The sequence below is a fragment of the Caloenas nicobarica genome, chromosome 1 (genome assembly GCF_036013445.1).
Source record: "Caloenas nicobarica isolate bCalNic1 chromosome 1, bCalNic1.hap1, whole genome shotgun sequence".
Taxonomy (NCBI): Eukaryota; Metazoa; Chordata; class Aves; order Columbiformes; family Columbidae; genus Caloenas; species Caloenas nicobarica.
Window position 1 is genome coordinate 189,443,015 of NC_088245.1, and position 16,744 is coordinate 189,459,758.

Below are 16,744 nucleotides of genomic sequence, written 5' to 3' on the forward strand. Positions count from 1 at the left end.
TACAGGTTTTAGTTTTCCCTGTACAGCACAGGCACTACATTAATGAAAACTTAAAGTTTCCTTTTGGGTTCCTTAATCTCCCTCCCTAAAAATCCATGTTCCTGTATACTTGATTATTTTCAGTACATCTCTTAAGTGGTTTTGCATCTGCATTAAAACACTTCATCTTATTAAAAGAGTGTTATTTCACCTTCAGAAGCATCTCTCACACCTTTCTCAAGCGTTAGCTGCAGAGGAAAGCCTACATGAGGAGCAGGCCAGAGGTAAGCGTGCTGACTCACATGAGAGAGAGAACACCCAGTTGTCCCCTTGGAAGAGTCAAGGCCCACTCATACAAGAACAGTAAGTCTTTTCCCTGCTCTGAGTAAGACAAGTACAACAAAAGTGAGAATAGATGAGGAACATTCAAAATGCCATTATTGCCCACAGATCTTAGATGAGATCACTTCAAGATCAATTTCTTCTGTCTCAAATTAAAATTTAATACATCTTGCACAAACTTGTTATTAGCACTCATACTGAAGCATTATGTAATTCTTCATCCTAACTACTTAGATTTTTGTTTTCTGTTTTCTCTTTTTAGTCTTTGGACTAAAAGAATATTCAAGCCACTATCTCAGTTACGAAAACAAAAAAACTAAAACAAGGCACAGTCATCTTCAGTTATTACAGTTAGTTTGGTTGTTGTTTGGGGTGTGTGTTTGTGGGTGGGGTTTTTTTGTGTGTGTTTGTTTTAAAAAGCAGGCAAGTTTGTACACCAGAGAATTAAAGCTTCAGGGAAGTTAAATGCAACTATTGTATCTGTCTTGCAGCTCAGTAAACTCAAAAAAGTAAAACAGAAGGAAAGTCTGGCCACTAGGAAGACACCACATGGTAAGACACTTAGTACATTCAGACCTGGACACCTCCTACAAAATGTGTTGGCCCAGAAACACATGACATGACTGTAATTATAGACTGTTCATAAGATCAAAACTCATCTCTTCCCCACTACTATTGGGACATGACCACATGAATACCTCTAAACTGCTATAGCACTAGGAAAACAGTTCTGCACTTGAGACATTCATTACTGCTTCCAAAATACTCAACATTCCAGTAATTGCAGTTCAGCAAGCACTATTACTCAAAAATAGTATTACTATTACTTTCCATCCTAACAAGGCACCACTGGCTGACCCTTATGGAATACAAGGGTTTGCTTTACTAAGAGGATTCACCAGCCTGTAGAAGGCGAGGGAAGTCTTAACACACAGAAGGAAGTGAAACCCCTGAAGCTAAGAAGAGCCCCATGACACACACACATTGGTGTCATCAGGTTTTAAAATTAGAGGCTCATTAGCTGGTACTCAGTACTTCTGCTGAATTGCATGTTAATGTCAAGTGTTTAGCACATTCTTGCTTGGAAACCTGTACAGTTTACTCTCAGGAAGCAGTAGGCACTGAAGGTTTTAAACTCTTACAGTAAGAGAATGCCTCAGACTTACCTTGCCATTTAGATGAATTGAATGTAGATCTCTACATGTTGACCAACATGACCAACTGTTGTTTTTGTGGTTTTTTTGTTTTTAACTAATTTACACAGGGGTTGCATTTAAGAGTATTCAAGGTAGTGTTTTGTTTTATAAAAATGCTACCTAATGAATAGCTTGGGGTCACAAGACAGTGTAGGCAGTTAATAGTTAGCTGCGTCCCACCACCCCCTCCTTCCTGCCAAGAGTGATGTTTCTCTAGAGACTGAAGAGCACACATGTCCAGCAGTGCTCTACTGGCAGGAAAGGCCATCTCAGACAGCTACACCATACGACTACTCAATACCACAGGTATGACAGAGCAGCAATCTAGAGCAGCTCTACTGTTCCACATTTCTTCCTCATAGCATTGCGCTCTACTGCAGTCTGCCCACCAGTGTTTCAAAGCATTCCTAAGGCTCTGCCAGTCACAATTTCACCTTCTTCCAACTCCCTGCAGAGGAATTCCCCTTTTTCACCTCCACAAGTGGAAGTTTGACTTTCACTTCAGTATTGACTGTCTTCTACACACAAGTTCACAGTTTAAAGACCACTTGCATCTGGATGTTTTTTGCTGTGATATCGTAAACAAGCTCCAGAGAATAGGTTCTGTTCATGGCCGCATGATCTTGTCTCATAGAAGAGGAAGAAACAGATAAGATACTGCAGCAAATCACCCATGTCTACAGAGATGTCAGGTTGTGTTCATTCAAGCCACACTTTACCCACTCTAATGGATAAAAGCTTAAAAGCTCTGCTCACAGTGATTTTGTAAAAAACCGCAACCCTTTCTGCTCACTGTTACTGCAGATATTAACAGGAGTCAGAAGATTCACAGAGGAATGGTGTAATAAGACATTTATTAAAAGTGCTGTCACTTACATTAAGAGCTAGAGACTAATATCCTTTATCAAAGAGGCATCTAATTAAAAAATATAGCTAAAAACCATTCTGATCACTATGGTTACAAACACACAACCTGCAGTACTCAATGAAATATTAAACCAGCTTTGCTGATTGGGAGGAGGTAGTCTCCAAGGCCAGGATCCACAGTCTCTATTGTAGAGGAAGAACTGCTGGGGGCTCCAGAAGAGACACCTGCAGGTACCTGGAATAGAAATGCAGTCACTAAGGACATTAACTTAGCTGACAGATTTGGAGATACCACCTTCTTATGCAATATGCTGGGAAAGAAAAGCATCAACCTGCAACACTGCAGAAGAATTGTAATCCACTACATCTGTATACCTATGGTTGAACTACTCTTGTGGCCAAAAGAGTCTTTCCCTACAGAGGCTGACAGAGGATTCCATTCCAGGAATAGAAACTGACCACTATGAGAAGTCTGCCAGCTACAGAAGCTGTAGTCCAAGCAACAACAGAACACCAGCTTCCCAATTACTTACTTTGAGCGCTTATACTTCTCCTTAATCGCATGCAGTTGACAGTGGGGAGCATCAAGGCACACTTTATGCAGATCAGTCAGGCAAGGCGCTATATCACTTAATGAATACCCAGTGAATGCAGCAAGTGTTTCCGGCTGGTCAGAGGAGGAAAAACTAGTATTACTCTATTGTAGGCAACATTCATCCAGAATATACATTTTATACAGAAATAGAAACCATTTTTACTACAGTGTTCACTCTAGATTCTTTAGGCTTGAAAAGGATTCAAGTGTATCCTGCCATCAGTTTCACTCTAGGTCTTCCTTGGTGCCAGGAGAAGATCTGACAAAGAGCTACTTCTGCTCTAAGCATGTGGCATCCCTTACACCTTTTTTGGATTCTGCTCTCTGCTAAAGCTATTCCTCCAACACACAGCTGAGAGGCCCATCAAGGCTTGCATTAAAGCAGCCACTCAGTGTAATCACTCCACTCAGACACATTCAGCTTTCCTCTCCCTCCAAGAAAGCCTCTGAATTGGTTTTTTTTTTTGGGGGGGAGCTTTGGAGATTAAAGACTGACAAGGCCTTAGGTACAGACTCTAAGTGATGAAGACAGCAAGGTCCCTCCCATTTCAGAAAGGAGGCAGGATATTTCAGGTTGATTTAACATTAATTTATCAGGTAGCCCCATTAGCTCAGGAACAGCTACTCATCCTAGGATTTCAGCCTTTTTAACATCCTTTGAAGCTACTCCTTCTGCTTCTCAGCCTAGTTATGAGAACATAAAATGCTTGAGCTACTCATTACCATGCAGTTGCTGTTCTTACCCAGAAAGACCTGTTCACCGTATAGTTTGCTAGACAGTAGGCTGCTGCAGCAGTTTGTGAAGGAAGGTACTTCAGAAATGGATCATCTTGGAGGAGACTCAGCTCTGCAAGATACTGAGCAAAAAAACCCACAAGTCTTTCAAACAGAAAGAGCCTAGCTAGTACAATCACTCCAATACAACAAGAACTGAAAATGATTAATAGTCTCAGTCTTATGTAAAAATCATGCTTCACATGTCTGGTGGGTAGAAATAGCATTCTAAGCCAGCTGGTCTTAAGAGAAACCTTTAGCACGGTTCAGTGGGGACAAAAAGACACCACTGTGTCAAAGTCTAAAGAATCTACACTAATCTAAGTTCTCATCCCATCATGAGCTCTGATGTAGTTTTACAAATAGAGACTTAGAAAATTCATCTTTTATAAAAGTAACAAAGACATGCTCTCCCCATCCTCCGAGGCTTTCATTCACATAGGTGGACCTCACTTGGAGATCAGGGATGAACGGACAGCTCTTAAGAAACAGAATCTGGACTCCGAGTAGAGCCACTGTACAATCCTATACCCTTTGCAGATAAGCAGTAGGTCAGATATTCTGCTATAAGCCTGGTTACCCTGTTTGTAAGCAGGGTTGCCTATGGAGCTATACAGGCGTATGTGGTGTTACTGTGTAGCAATATGTAGTACCACCATATCTAGGGCAAACTTGCTATGCAGGCTCTGTTGAAAAAGACAAACCAACCAACCACAAACAACAAAAGAAAAAAACACAAAAAACCCCCAAACAAAAAAAAACCACCCACCATAACACACCAGAAACCACACAAAACCACCTTATATCCAGCTGCCTGGTTAGTGCATTACCCCTGACCAGACAGACCAAGTTTAGGATTTCCATGAGACATTTATCCAGAAGTCTTGGTGCATGAGCCACCTACTGAAGATAGCAGGCTACAAAACATGCAGTTTCAGGCCTGTTGCAGTCCCAGATAAGACTTAGCATGAGATCTACTCAAAAGATACTATTTAAGTTCTGCTACTAATACTATGCTCTGATAGCTTAGTGAAATACAAGGGTGGTTCTGCTTTTAGGATCACTTCTCCCTCCTTAGTGTTAAAAGGTAAATAATTCATACCCTTGCGAAGTTCTCTGTCCTCATACAGACTCCATGTCTCTGAATGTACTGAAGGAGGAACTGGTTGATGGTTGGGGCTGTTAGGTCAAAAGACAACACTTTGAGAAGCAGGTGTTCCATTCTTAGCAGCTGCCTCTTTGTGTAGGTATCATCTGTTATATACACAAATTCATCCACTTCTGGAGGGTAGATCTCTTCATATTTCCTGAAAAAGGAATACAGAAGCCACATTTGTCATTCTGGAATTTACAGTAAAAGAAAGCTTCCTGTATCAGGATGAGCACATGACATCAGGAAGATTTGTGTAGAGCTCTTATTTTAGTCATTCCTCCAGGCTAGGTAACAATTTAGTTTCAAATTTGGGTAAAGATGTTTACAGGAACTTCAAGTCAGTCTAGATAGAAACACTCACATTGTTAGCTCTTGATTAATAGCAAGCTCTCTGAAAGTCTCAGTAACACAATGCACTCCAGACAAAAACTCATGCATTCCTAGGTTATGTTTGGTACCCTGTCTACTTAAAATAGTTCAGGGCTAATTACCAATTGCAACTGTGAATTTACTACAGCCTGACAAGCTAGCAGCCTGGCACAGTAGCATTTTTGCTCCTGCTATTATGCTTACAAGGTATTCCCACTACAGTTTCTCACATCACAAACATTAAACATTTAATTTTGCTAGTGCCAAAGTACATGAAGTTGCTAATCTTGAGACATCGTTAAAAGCTACCTACAACTGCAAGTTTCAGTCCTTCAAATTAAACTAAAAGACTCAGTCTAAAAAATAAGTTTCAGCTCACTGAGATTTCAGGACACAAACCACTTACGCAGCCAGAAGGATCGCTGCTGTTCCTACAAGCTGCAGCTTCCCTCTGAGAACACACATGCAGGAAAGAAACCTGTCCAGGAAGTTGACCGCCAAGTACAAAGTCTCTGTTCGAAGTTTATATTCTTCCCCTACTTCCACCAGCCAGTCTACCAAGATGGCACGCATTCCTGTAGTGATATCTGGTTGCTTCCTCATGTAGTAGGGCTTGGGCCTGAATCTTACCTGTTTGGAGAGAGAGCTGAAAACTCAAGATGCTCACCCTGAAGAGAAGCATCAATGGCTGAGCCCATTAACTTTTCTTTACACTTATACCAAAAGGAGCATGAGTTGTTCCACTATTAATAACTCATTACTACTAACTACAGTTATAGTGATAGTAGTATTAACTGGTAGCTAGTAGCATCTCTAAAAAGTAGTATTTCTACACTGAAGAGACAGGAGCTACTGTGTTAGTAGCAGAATAATAGAGACCTCCTGGACTATGGACAGCCTTTGCCATCAAGCATGTGGGCCATTCAGAGGGGCCTGAAAACAAACAAATCACATTTCCCTCTCCCTGCCCCTCACCCTGCTTCCAATTGAGAGACTGCACTTTATTGCTCTGATACAGAAAGGCAGGAAAAACTACTACTATAGTAAGAGAGCTGCGAGTGAGATCACATCCAACTACTTTAGTATTTTTGCAGAATTCAACTCCCACCTGCAAGAATTCTTCATCGCAAAAAGTCAAGAGATGCTCCAATGGTAGGGGATTTCAGGGACACAGTAATCCCAAGAGATCTCATCACTGTCTAGATGCTGCCCTTAGAGATGGCTTTTACTGCTTGTTTTCTTTCCTTTGTAGTTCAGTGGCAGCCTTGGGTTATCCTGGGGCAGCCATATATCCTTGCAGTATTGCAGCCCATCACAGAGACCACATATCTAGAAGCTTGTTACAAGGCACTCACTTCAGCCTCCCGGAGGTACTGATGAATGTCTTCCGCATACTCTCCCACAGTCAGAGTTATGGCATCTACCATGTGATCCTCAGGCTGGGACTGGAAGGATGTGTCCACTAGCATAGGAGATCCTAACAGGTAAAAGGAACCAGCAAGACTTCTTTTAATTAACCTCTTCACCTCCTGTTATTTCTAGCACAGAAGTGTTGTAGCTGATGTGGACACAATCCAAGCTATCTTGAAGTGTTATTTATTGTAACATAAGCTACCTACTACCTTACCAGCATCACAATTCACAACCACCCTACGCATACTTCTGCTGTAGATACCACCTCAGTAGTAACAGGGGTTACCTGTACTGAGATCCAGCAGAAGGTGAATACTGGATGACATTGCACTAGTATCCAGCTGACACAGGCTTGATTCCAGATCTTCAGCCACTTGGCAGCTGTAGTTTTCTTTCTGTTCTTGGTCATCTACGTAGATAGCAAACTCTTGCTTTGATGGAGCATTGCCCATGCGTTTGGGTAATTCATCTTTTCCAGCCAAAGGGATGGTGTTTTCAGAGCCAGAGAAGTGTCTGATAACAGTAGCACCCTGAAAGAGAACACAGTAATTCTGTAGGAGGGCAACTCAGGAAGGAAAAACAACAGTAAGTATCACTTGCTTTAGAAAAGCAAAATCACCTCCTCACCAGACACCAATAACATAAAAGTTCACTGGGAAAACCACCAGCTACAGCTGGTGCTTCAGAGGTACCACTTGTTGCTGTCTTGCTGCAACAGACTCCTCAAAGAACAAGTGAGGTGCAGTCGAAGTCAGGAACCAGGGAAAAAGTCTAATCTCTGGTGCCAAGAAGAATGAGGTGAGGGTACTGCCTGGTTCTGCTGGGTCTGGCAAGGGCGGGGTCTGTTCCACATTCAGTTCTGCCAAGAAGCAGCTGCCTTAAAGTGCAGCAAGTTATAGAAGAAAGTATTCAGGCACCATCACAGACTCCTGAAGGACTTCACCTACAAGAACACACTTTATGCTGAGTAACAACCAAAGTTTGAACTTTTGAGCTCAAGCATCACAACCTCTAGGACTAAAATGTAAGACCAAGACACAATCCTTCATGTCATCTACTATCTGTGAGCCACCAAGTTATGGGCTTTCTACAGTCACAACCAAGAATAGCTTGTGTATACACAACAGCTACTATTTTATGTCCTGTAAGTCAGTACAGTAACATGTTCCCTGCCACTTCAGCAAACTCCAGGAGGGCCTAAAGAACAGAAATGCAGACAGACACCCTGCTGCAAAGTTCAGCTTCTTGAAGGCTCTGGCACCCTGATGGAGCATGACCAGCCACATGGCAATAGGACATTTGGGTAAACACCAGTGAAAAGACTTTTCTTAAACTACCCCCTTCACTTTAGAGGGTAAGTGCCCAAATAACATCTCACCAAGCCTCCCTTCGTTGCAGAAGGGATTATTTGTTCAAAGCATTTCCACAGGGGAGAGTCAGTAGATTAGGACCAAGTCTTTACCAGCTGGGTTTCTCGGGAAACTCACACTCATTAACTAGAGCCCGATTAAACTACTTACCCCGCCGCCCTCAGGCCTTTACCTGCAGCCTCGAGAGAAGGGGCGAGCACCGCTCATGCCTGCGGCAGGCGGCCAGCCCCAGGTCCCGCACCGGGGCGGGGCGCTTCCCCCAGCCCGCGGGGAGCGTGGCCGCCCGGGGCTTTCTCGGGGAGCCCGGCGAGTGGCTGCGGCCCCGCGGCGGGGAGGGGAGGCGCGGCGGCTCCGCGGGCAGCGAGGGCGGCTGCCGCCGCGGGCGGGGCTCACCTGGCCGCCGAGCCGCTGCTGCCCGTTCTCCGCCAGCACCCCCAGCACGGCCCGCCCGCCGCTGTGGGGGAAAGCGGAGCAGGGCTCCCGCCGCCCCGCCCGGCTCTTCTCACTGGTGCGGCGCATCGCCCCAACGTCGATACCTTTTGGAGGAGAGAAAAAAAAAAAAAAAAAAAAAAAAAAAAAGAAAAAAAAAAAGGGTTGGGGGGAAAAGAAAACCCAAACCAACACAAGTATTGGGTTACGCCCCGGGCAGCCCCTCCCTCCCGCCCGCAGGAAGGCAGGCTGCCGGCCGCGCTGCCGCAGACACCGCGCTGCCCGGCCCCGCTCGCCACCTGCCCGGAGAACGCTAAGCCGCCCTGCGCCGCGCACCGCCGACGAGGCCGCCCGCCCGCCGCCCCTATATAGGCGGCGGCCAATGGAGGCGGCGGCGGCTGTTGGCCGCGGCCAGTTGGAAGCCCGGGCCGCAACCCCCGGCGCCGCCGCCCCGGCAACCCAAGCGGCGGCGGGTCGTCATGGAGACCCCGGCGGGGGCCGGCCCGCCGGCCGCGCAGCCCCGCGCAGGGCACGGCCCGCCCCGCGCAGCGCCCGCGGAGCGGTGCGGCACGAGTGGCCCGTCCGAGAGCCGCGGCCCCTGCGCCGCCCCTCGCCTGGCACCGCCTGCCGTTCCTGAGCATCCAGAACGCAGGAAAAGGATGTGCAAGCGACAACAGCAGCTTTATGGCAACAGCTGGCGTCAGAAGAATTTGACTTCCCTCTTTGATAAAGGAAAAACGGGAAAATGGAGATTTTAGTTGACTTAAGCGTGGATTTGACTTTCGTGATGCTCTGATAAAGTCTAAGAAAGGGGACATCTGCAGAACTGATGGCACAGCTGTACACAGGAGCCCTTCTCAACCGCCAACGATGAAAATGCAAAGCTTTATACAAGGAATTAAGCAGTGGTTTGCTCAGTGCCATCAGAGGTTTTCAGCAGAGATGTGGAAAATGACACAGAGAGCACACTTACTATAAAAAAACTTGTGGATACCACCAGCTGGTGCTGGGAACGGCTATGGTTATGCTGGGGAACAAGATTAGCTTTCAGAAGTGATCTTGACAAACTGGAAAAATGCTCTGGAATAGCGGGATGTTCCTGAAGCACAAGCGCAAGACAAGGCCATCGGCTGCTGAAATGCAGGATGGGGAGCAGCCAGGTAGGTAGCAGCGCTGTGAAGAACCAGGAGGTTATAGTGAACCTCAAGCTGAGCATGAATCACCATGTCCATACTGTCCCAGCACAAACAAACAGGAATACAGGCTGTGCGGCACGTGAGCCCTCTGAAAGTCCGTAGCGAAGACAAAAGAGCAAACAGTACAACAGCTTAATCCTCAGCCTGAGATTTAGGTTAGATATCAGGATTGTGATGCCTAAGAAGAGACAGCATGGGAAATTTGGGGATTTCCATTTTTGAAGATCTGTAAGAGCGAGTTACAGAAACTTCTGTCAAAAATGTCTCTGCCTTGGCCAGTTGTACATCTTGAGATGCTCCTCAGTGTGACTGAAATGTAGCAACTATGATCCAAAATTTGGATGCATCAAGCAAGGTCTTATGCCAGAACTGGTTTTTGCAGTTCTTGCCATCCAGACTGTATTAAAGTCTGTATTTTTTCTTCCCACTTACGTTTACTTTTTAATTGACTTCCACCCCTACCCTGCCCCCACTGCAATGAATTTACTCTACGAGGTAAGCGGTATATCTCAAGGTGAAAAACGTTACCCATGTTTGATCTGTTGGCCACATAACACTACTTTTTTTTTTTGATTGGGGGAACCTCCCTCTCCTTGCAGCAGGTATCGTAGTGGAACTGTCACAGCTACAGGAGTGTGCAAATGCAGGTTGGGGGACAGGTTACACTGTACTTCTGTATTTTCCCTTTCTTTCATGTCATCTCTGAACCCCAGGTTTGCACAAGGAAGACTTCACTTGGGGACACTTCTTTGAACATTTTCCTACAAAGTTTTGATTCCTGGAAAGAATCAGTCTAGCTGCCAGCTGTTGAAATTAAATATCAGCTGAAGTAGAATTTGAAATACTACTTACCCTATTGTTTTGATGGAATTACTAAAAAATACAGAAAAATTACTGTTCTACAATATATATAGAATCTATAGCAGTCTAAGAAGGTGGATGTTAATCAAAACCATTTCTAAATGTGTCGATATTCCACATTTTGATGAAAACTTTCAGTATTAATAACATTTTTAAACAAATGGCTTTTGAAATTTGTATATTTAATCACTGGGAAAAAAAGGCCCAGTCTCACACTGTTTAGCAAGAAAAAATGTGATTTTTCCATCAAAGCAAAAATTTTATTTCTTTAAATTACAATTTAGCTGCTTTAAAAAAAAAATCAGGGGTATCAGGATTCTCATTTGAGTCTCTGATTTCAGTATTTCAGAAGAATGAAGGTTGCATATTCAAGAGTAAAGCATTAAAATATAAAAAATAAGGGAATTACTTAGGAAACTCATTCCCTCAGGACATCAGTGAGGTGAGGTTCCAGGACTCAGATCCCCAGAGACATTTACATCCCCGACGCTCTGGCTGTGCACCCATTTACATCCAGCGTGGCCTGGCCTGCCGCAGACAAGAATTGTCCTGCTCCCAGCTCACTGCTGCTGCCACCCTTCTGCTGGCATAAGGATTTGTGTGGGCATGAGGCAAACCAGGGACCTAGTCCCCTTGAAAAGGAACACAGCTGTGACAGCACCACAGACTTGTTAGCAGCGGGGGCAGTTCTCTGAGCTGGGTTTCTAGACAGCTCCTTGACCTGTAGGTCCAGCATGGAAGAAATGATGAGGCTGAGGCACCAGCATCAGGAAGGCAGTGGGCATGGTGCCATACCTTGTCTTTATGGACCTAGTGCTCTGTGCCTGAGGGATTTTAAGTTCTGTTTAATTTCTCACAATTTTTAAAATGTTATCCTATTCTTTGTCAACATTGAAAATATCAGCTGTTCTTTCTAGGGATTTTCCTTTGGCAGTGCCAGAGTTGTCTTTTTTATTTTCAGTAAAAACATCTGGGTATGGTACTGAGACAGATGAAACATTATGCAAGTATATATTTTCAGATAGGTAAATGCTGTTTGTGAAAACTGCCTGTAGCTTATCAAAACAATCTTGCCTCTGCCCAAACATATTTTTCTAACAGCTTAGTCTCTCCATATGGTATTTATCATGAGAAATGTCAGAACTTAGTAGTTACAGGTCTAACATGTAGCATACATTCCTAAGAAGATCACGTGTCACTCCTAGCCAAATACATCGTTGGAAGTTATTTACTAAATTCATCTTCAGTCAGTGAATATCCTTTACATCAAAATACCCATCATATCTTTGTACCATTTAGACATAACTGAAGAACCTCAGCTACCCAACAGATGACTTATTCGTATTTTTATATATGAGCAGCACATGGATGTCCTCAGTAGTCACATAATACATTGATGTAACTGAAACACCTCTCAAATAGCTTTTAATGAGGTTACCTAAGCTCCAGTTTCTCAGGAACTCTTTGAAACGGCCCAATATGGATTAGTACCTGAGGGAGGCTGGCGAGCTTTGCCAGCCACTGCTTAATTGTAGCAGCAGATCAAATAAAGCTTTGGGCCATTAATCATTTACTTCTGAGCTTCCCTGTGTGTGCTTGAGAGGAAACTGAAGCCTTCCAGGGTGGACTCCGTAGGGCTTCTTGCAGTAATTACTGTCTTTCTTAAGATTTCTAGGAAGACAGAGAAGTCAAGAGCAATTCCTGACTTGGCGACGATGCTTTCTCTGTGGCTCTGGAGAAGATGATATTAAAGGGCTGGTTAGGACTCATCTCTATCTCATTAATCTTTCCTAGCTCCTTAGCTCTTTCTCCTTTCAGCAGTTTTTTATTTGAATGTTGGATTTTCCAGATTTGCCACCTTTTTCAGTTAAATGGACTTCCCTTCTGCCATGCCATGGGAGCAGGCATGGGCTACTGCTTTCCTCTCTGAGGACCACTGGTAAATCCCAGGTTTTACACAGCAAGCTCTGCACAGGCTTCAGTTCACGATCCTGGGCATGGAGAGTGCCTGTGCCTGGCCTCCAGTTCTGCCCCAATGTTAGACCTCCCCACAGAGGGTTTCTTTAGAGATTGAAGAGCTGGAATTTGATCTTAAAATTTCCTTTTTATATCAACTTTTTTGCAAGATCTGTTTACAGGAGAGAGAAATGTTGTCTGTACAAATGCAGGCGCTTGGTACTGTGCCTGGCAGCAGGAGGAGAGATGAAGCGCACTCTGTTTTTTCCTTTCTCATTCAACTGAGAGTTTTCACATCACACCCCACTCCTGGGATCTTGGTCATGCCACCCTTATAGAGAGCATCCTTTACCTCTGCGACCTGAAACCACATAATTCACTTGTGCTCTAATTTAAAGCATACAGTGGCAAAACTGCCTTTTGAAAAGAAATCATAGCATATTTTGACCTGAAGTATTTTTCTGCACGTTTCCCTCTCTTGAGCTTGAGAAGGACACAGCTGCTTCAGAAGGTCCCAGCAGCTCCATCTGTCCAAAAATCAGATCACTGTCAGCTGTTCCCTTCTTTCTTCACCCTTTGAAGTATTTCTGGTCTTTAGCCTGTTTTGATCCCTAGGTTTTCAGCTTGGCCTGTAGCCAGGAAGTAGCATCTTTACTGCTAATAAACCAGCCATTGTCTTACAAATACATGTCAGTATAAGATGGGAAGCAGTTAATGAAAGATTGCTGCAACTTCCTAGCCTTGTTTCTCTGAGCCTCATATTGAATTCCAACTCAATAATCATATAGGAAAACCCATTCAGGTGTGCTAAACACAGACTTCTTATGACCCTGGCCAGGTGACATTCAGTATTCATCAAGGTATTTCAGACCAAGGTACAGAGCAATCACACAGCAGGTCTGCATGTGCCACAGACTCTTCTGAGGCCAGCTTATTGCAGAGCAACCCTCAAAGTCCCACTGCATAGCTGCATAGTCCCAATGCACGGCTGCATAATACCCTGGAAAATGTGCTGTGGGAGCAGTCCTTGAGTTCAGAAAGTTTATAAAAAGGATTATGAATCTTTCCGATGGCGAGAGCAATGCCTAGACTCGGTGAGCTGCAAGGTCCTATCAGGACCTTGTTGTATGGTTATACAGTAGCAAAGCAGTGAAGAACATGACATCTCTTCTTTCACATGGCTATGATTCCTAGGGTTGTGAATAGTCTCCTGGCTCCAGTTTGCTTTGATTATCACACCAATAAATTAATTTCACATTATTTAAGAATACATCGATTTTATCTTGAGTCTCAGCATTTTTCTGAACTACCAAAATCAGAAAAATAGCCAACAGAACATGAGCCCAGAGCTCAGGAGTTGTTGGCCAAGGCATACAAACAAGACCAAGACTCAGCCTTGGTTGAGCTTCCATGTCTCCACATATGTTAGATAGATCACTTTGGCTTTCTCTATCTATACTGGATATTAAGCACAGGCCCAGACTGGCACTCAAGTCCAAACTTACCTGGTATTCCTCTGCATGAAAGCCCACAGCAAATGGTGAGTTTGGACAACTATGTAGCCCAACAAGAAAAAGCTCTGTGCACCCAACAACCTAACAGATAGGATCACATATTTCTGGTAGCGTAGGCAGTCACAGACACAGTCTGTATTGCTTGGCTTATGACAGTGCATTAAAAAAAGGGCCACAAAATGTATACTACCATGCAGTTCAGTCATCTCACTGTGCAGTTGTTAGAACAGCTCTGATGTGGTCTCTACTGCAGTTCAGGCTCATGGCAGATTGTGCTTTTCAGCAGTTCGTGAGCATAATCCAAAGATTAGCATGGCCAGGGACCAGTACTCATTGGCAGTAGACATGGACTCCTTGCTTTGATAGAGACCCTAATACTCTAAATTTTTCTCACACTGTGTTCCTAATCTTAGAAGAAGTGGTCTGAGAGTAAGGATTGCACTTGTTCAGCACCCTCCAGAAATGCAAAAAGACATCATAATTGAAAGAGGTTGTCAGGATGCAATCAAATTGGTAATATCTGCCATCTGTTTTCATCTTCATGTGTCTCTCCTTTTGCCATTCCATAACTTTTCTAAATCCCCTTAACTTTTGCAAAGTCACACTTGTCCAAAAGGAAAAGTAGAAGAAAACCAGAGCTACAATTTATTCTGTTGCCTTCACAGGCACACAGGCAAAAACAAGGGAGAGATAAGAAGGAAGAAATACTGTGTTTAAATCAGAGTTTCAAAACACTAAATTGCTTTTTAAAAATATTTCAGGAAAGTTTTAGAAAAATAACTATGTTCTGAGTCCTAGAAAATGGAAACTATATTGGAATGTTCACAACCTTTTTTTTTTTACTAACTTTTAATCTAAATTTAATGATGCAGGTTGTTCTGATTATCTAATTCACAGGATGTAAAACCAAATAGCTTCTTCCAAAGGACATATTTCCTTAAGATGTTGCTTGTGCACACCTGATATGCTCTAAAGTCTATGTTTGCCCTCTATGATGCTTCCGTGAATTATGTCTACATAACTTCAATTTGTAATGCATCAGTATTCCTTTGGCTTCTCTAGAAAATACTTGATATTTGCCTTTCAGAATCATTTCGTGATTAAGTTTGCTCTCGTAACTTTGCCAGTGTTCTCTAATAAGCAAGTTCCACTTGGTTTCATGCACTAAACTGTTCAGATATAAAAAAGAAAACAATCATACTGCCACATGCACACAATTTTACATTGTACAAAATTACATTTTCTCTATGTGTATTAGGGCTCTGCTGTAATATAGACTTTTGTGTATTTTTAAATATACTGACTTTGTAAGATCAATTAACTCCAAGGCTTAGAGTTAAAGCTTTTTTTCCTAAATAGAGGCCTAAACTAATAACTCTTACTCATTATGTGTATGATAGCAGATTATCTAATCTGAGAGCTGAAATTTGTCTAGAAAGGAAACTGAGTGAGCAAAATCATCAGTCTATGTGACAGGTTCATATTGCTTGCAGGATCAATCAAGCAGCCTATTTTGTTACATGGGACAATTTTTGTTGCTGTGAGACAATTTCTGATTCTTACTATACTGCATGCCACTATAGCACATATATTAAATGTAAAGTGAGTGCGGAGTAATTCTTACATAGAAATATGGATCCAGGGGCATGAGGGACAACAATAAATGTAGTTTCTTAGTACACAGAGTGTTCTTGAAAGTCCATTCTGCAGAATAGCCCAGAGACAATCACTTGAGGCTGGTGTGAGAAGAGCTGTGATGATCCCAGAGCAGCCTTCAAAAGTAGACTCCTCTTCTTCGGATGCTGAGTCTCTTCAGAGCTGGAGTACACAATCTATGTTCTTGGCAAATGCTGTGCAAGGTAGGACTGTGAGGTTTGCCTGTATTGTGCACGTACTCATCCTCCACCCGCTAGAGAAAACAATCTGTCAAAGTCCCAGGCTGTCTATGTAAAGAAGGAAGAGAAGCAGGAATAGATCATACGCCCCAAGCCACAGCCATAAGCATCTTGTTTCTGTTACAGGAGGAGAAGGTTTGCTTCTGTGCTTGCAGCTGCGTTGTTCATGGCATGGCTGATGTTGGGAGAATTCTGATGTGCTCCACATCCTTATTATCTCTGTGGTCCTCTGACCTTGGAGCACAGCCTGCCTGCAAGTCCCATCTCCCTCATGCTAGATAATCAAGGGACCTTCCAGAAACAATCTTTTGCCACCACGTCTTATGTCTGATAGTAGGCAGAACTCACCTCAAGGAGCAGTAGAAGCTATTATACCAAGCTGGCATAAAGCACTAGCTGATGCCCAGAGCAGGGAAGCGAAGCATAAAGCCTCAAGCAGATCTTCCCCTTTGGGGTTGTAACAATTCTAACCAGAATGTGCATCAAAGTGTTAGTGACCCACACAAAAATGAACCTGAGCAGGCACAGACCGATGCTGCGCTGTGCTGTGCTGCACACATGGCGTGTCCTTCAGGCCTGTGCGGGGCTGCGTGGGTCTCTTGGCTGCAGCATAAACTCAGCTGGGCGATGGTAACAGAACGGCCCGCAGGCAGCTCCCACTTGGGATTGTCGATTACACCACCTGCGTGGCCTTGTCTTTATCTGAAAGTGGAGCAGCAAGCTCTCATGTGAACGTGCGGTTGTTTGACGGTAGAAATGGGGAATACAATGTTTTTCGTCTAAGAAAATCCTATAAGAGGTCTTGAAACAAAAATGTCAGTGAATCTTTCTATGG

General features: G+C 43.7%; 1 protein-coding gene across 1 annotated transcript; it reads right to left on the minus strand.

Moving 5' to 3' along the window:
• Positions 1 to 2,567: 2,567 nt before the first annotated feature.
• On the minus strand, positions 2,568 to 8,577 carry CCNA1 (cyclin A1). Its single transcript, XM_065654605.1, has 8 exons — positions 8,452 to 8,577; positions 6,975 to 7,218; positions 6,631 to 6,752; positions 5,682 to 5,905; positions 4,856 to 5,060; positions 3,723 to 3,836; positions 2,918 to 3,051; positions 2,568 to 2,619 (listed from the first exon to the last, which is right to left on the minus strand). The coding sequence occupies exons 1-8, from the start codon at positions 8,575 to 8,577 to the stop codon at positions 2,568 to 2,570; spliced, it is 1,221 nt and encodes a 406-aa protein (XP_065510677.1).
• Between the last annotated feature and the right edge of the window lie 8,167 nt (positions 8,578 to 16,744).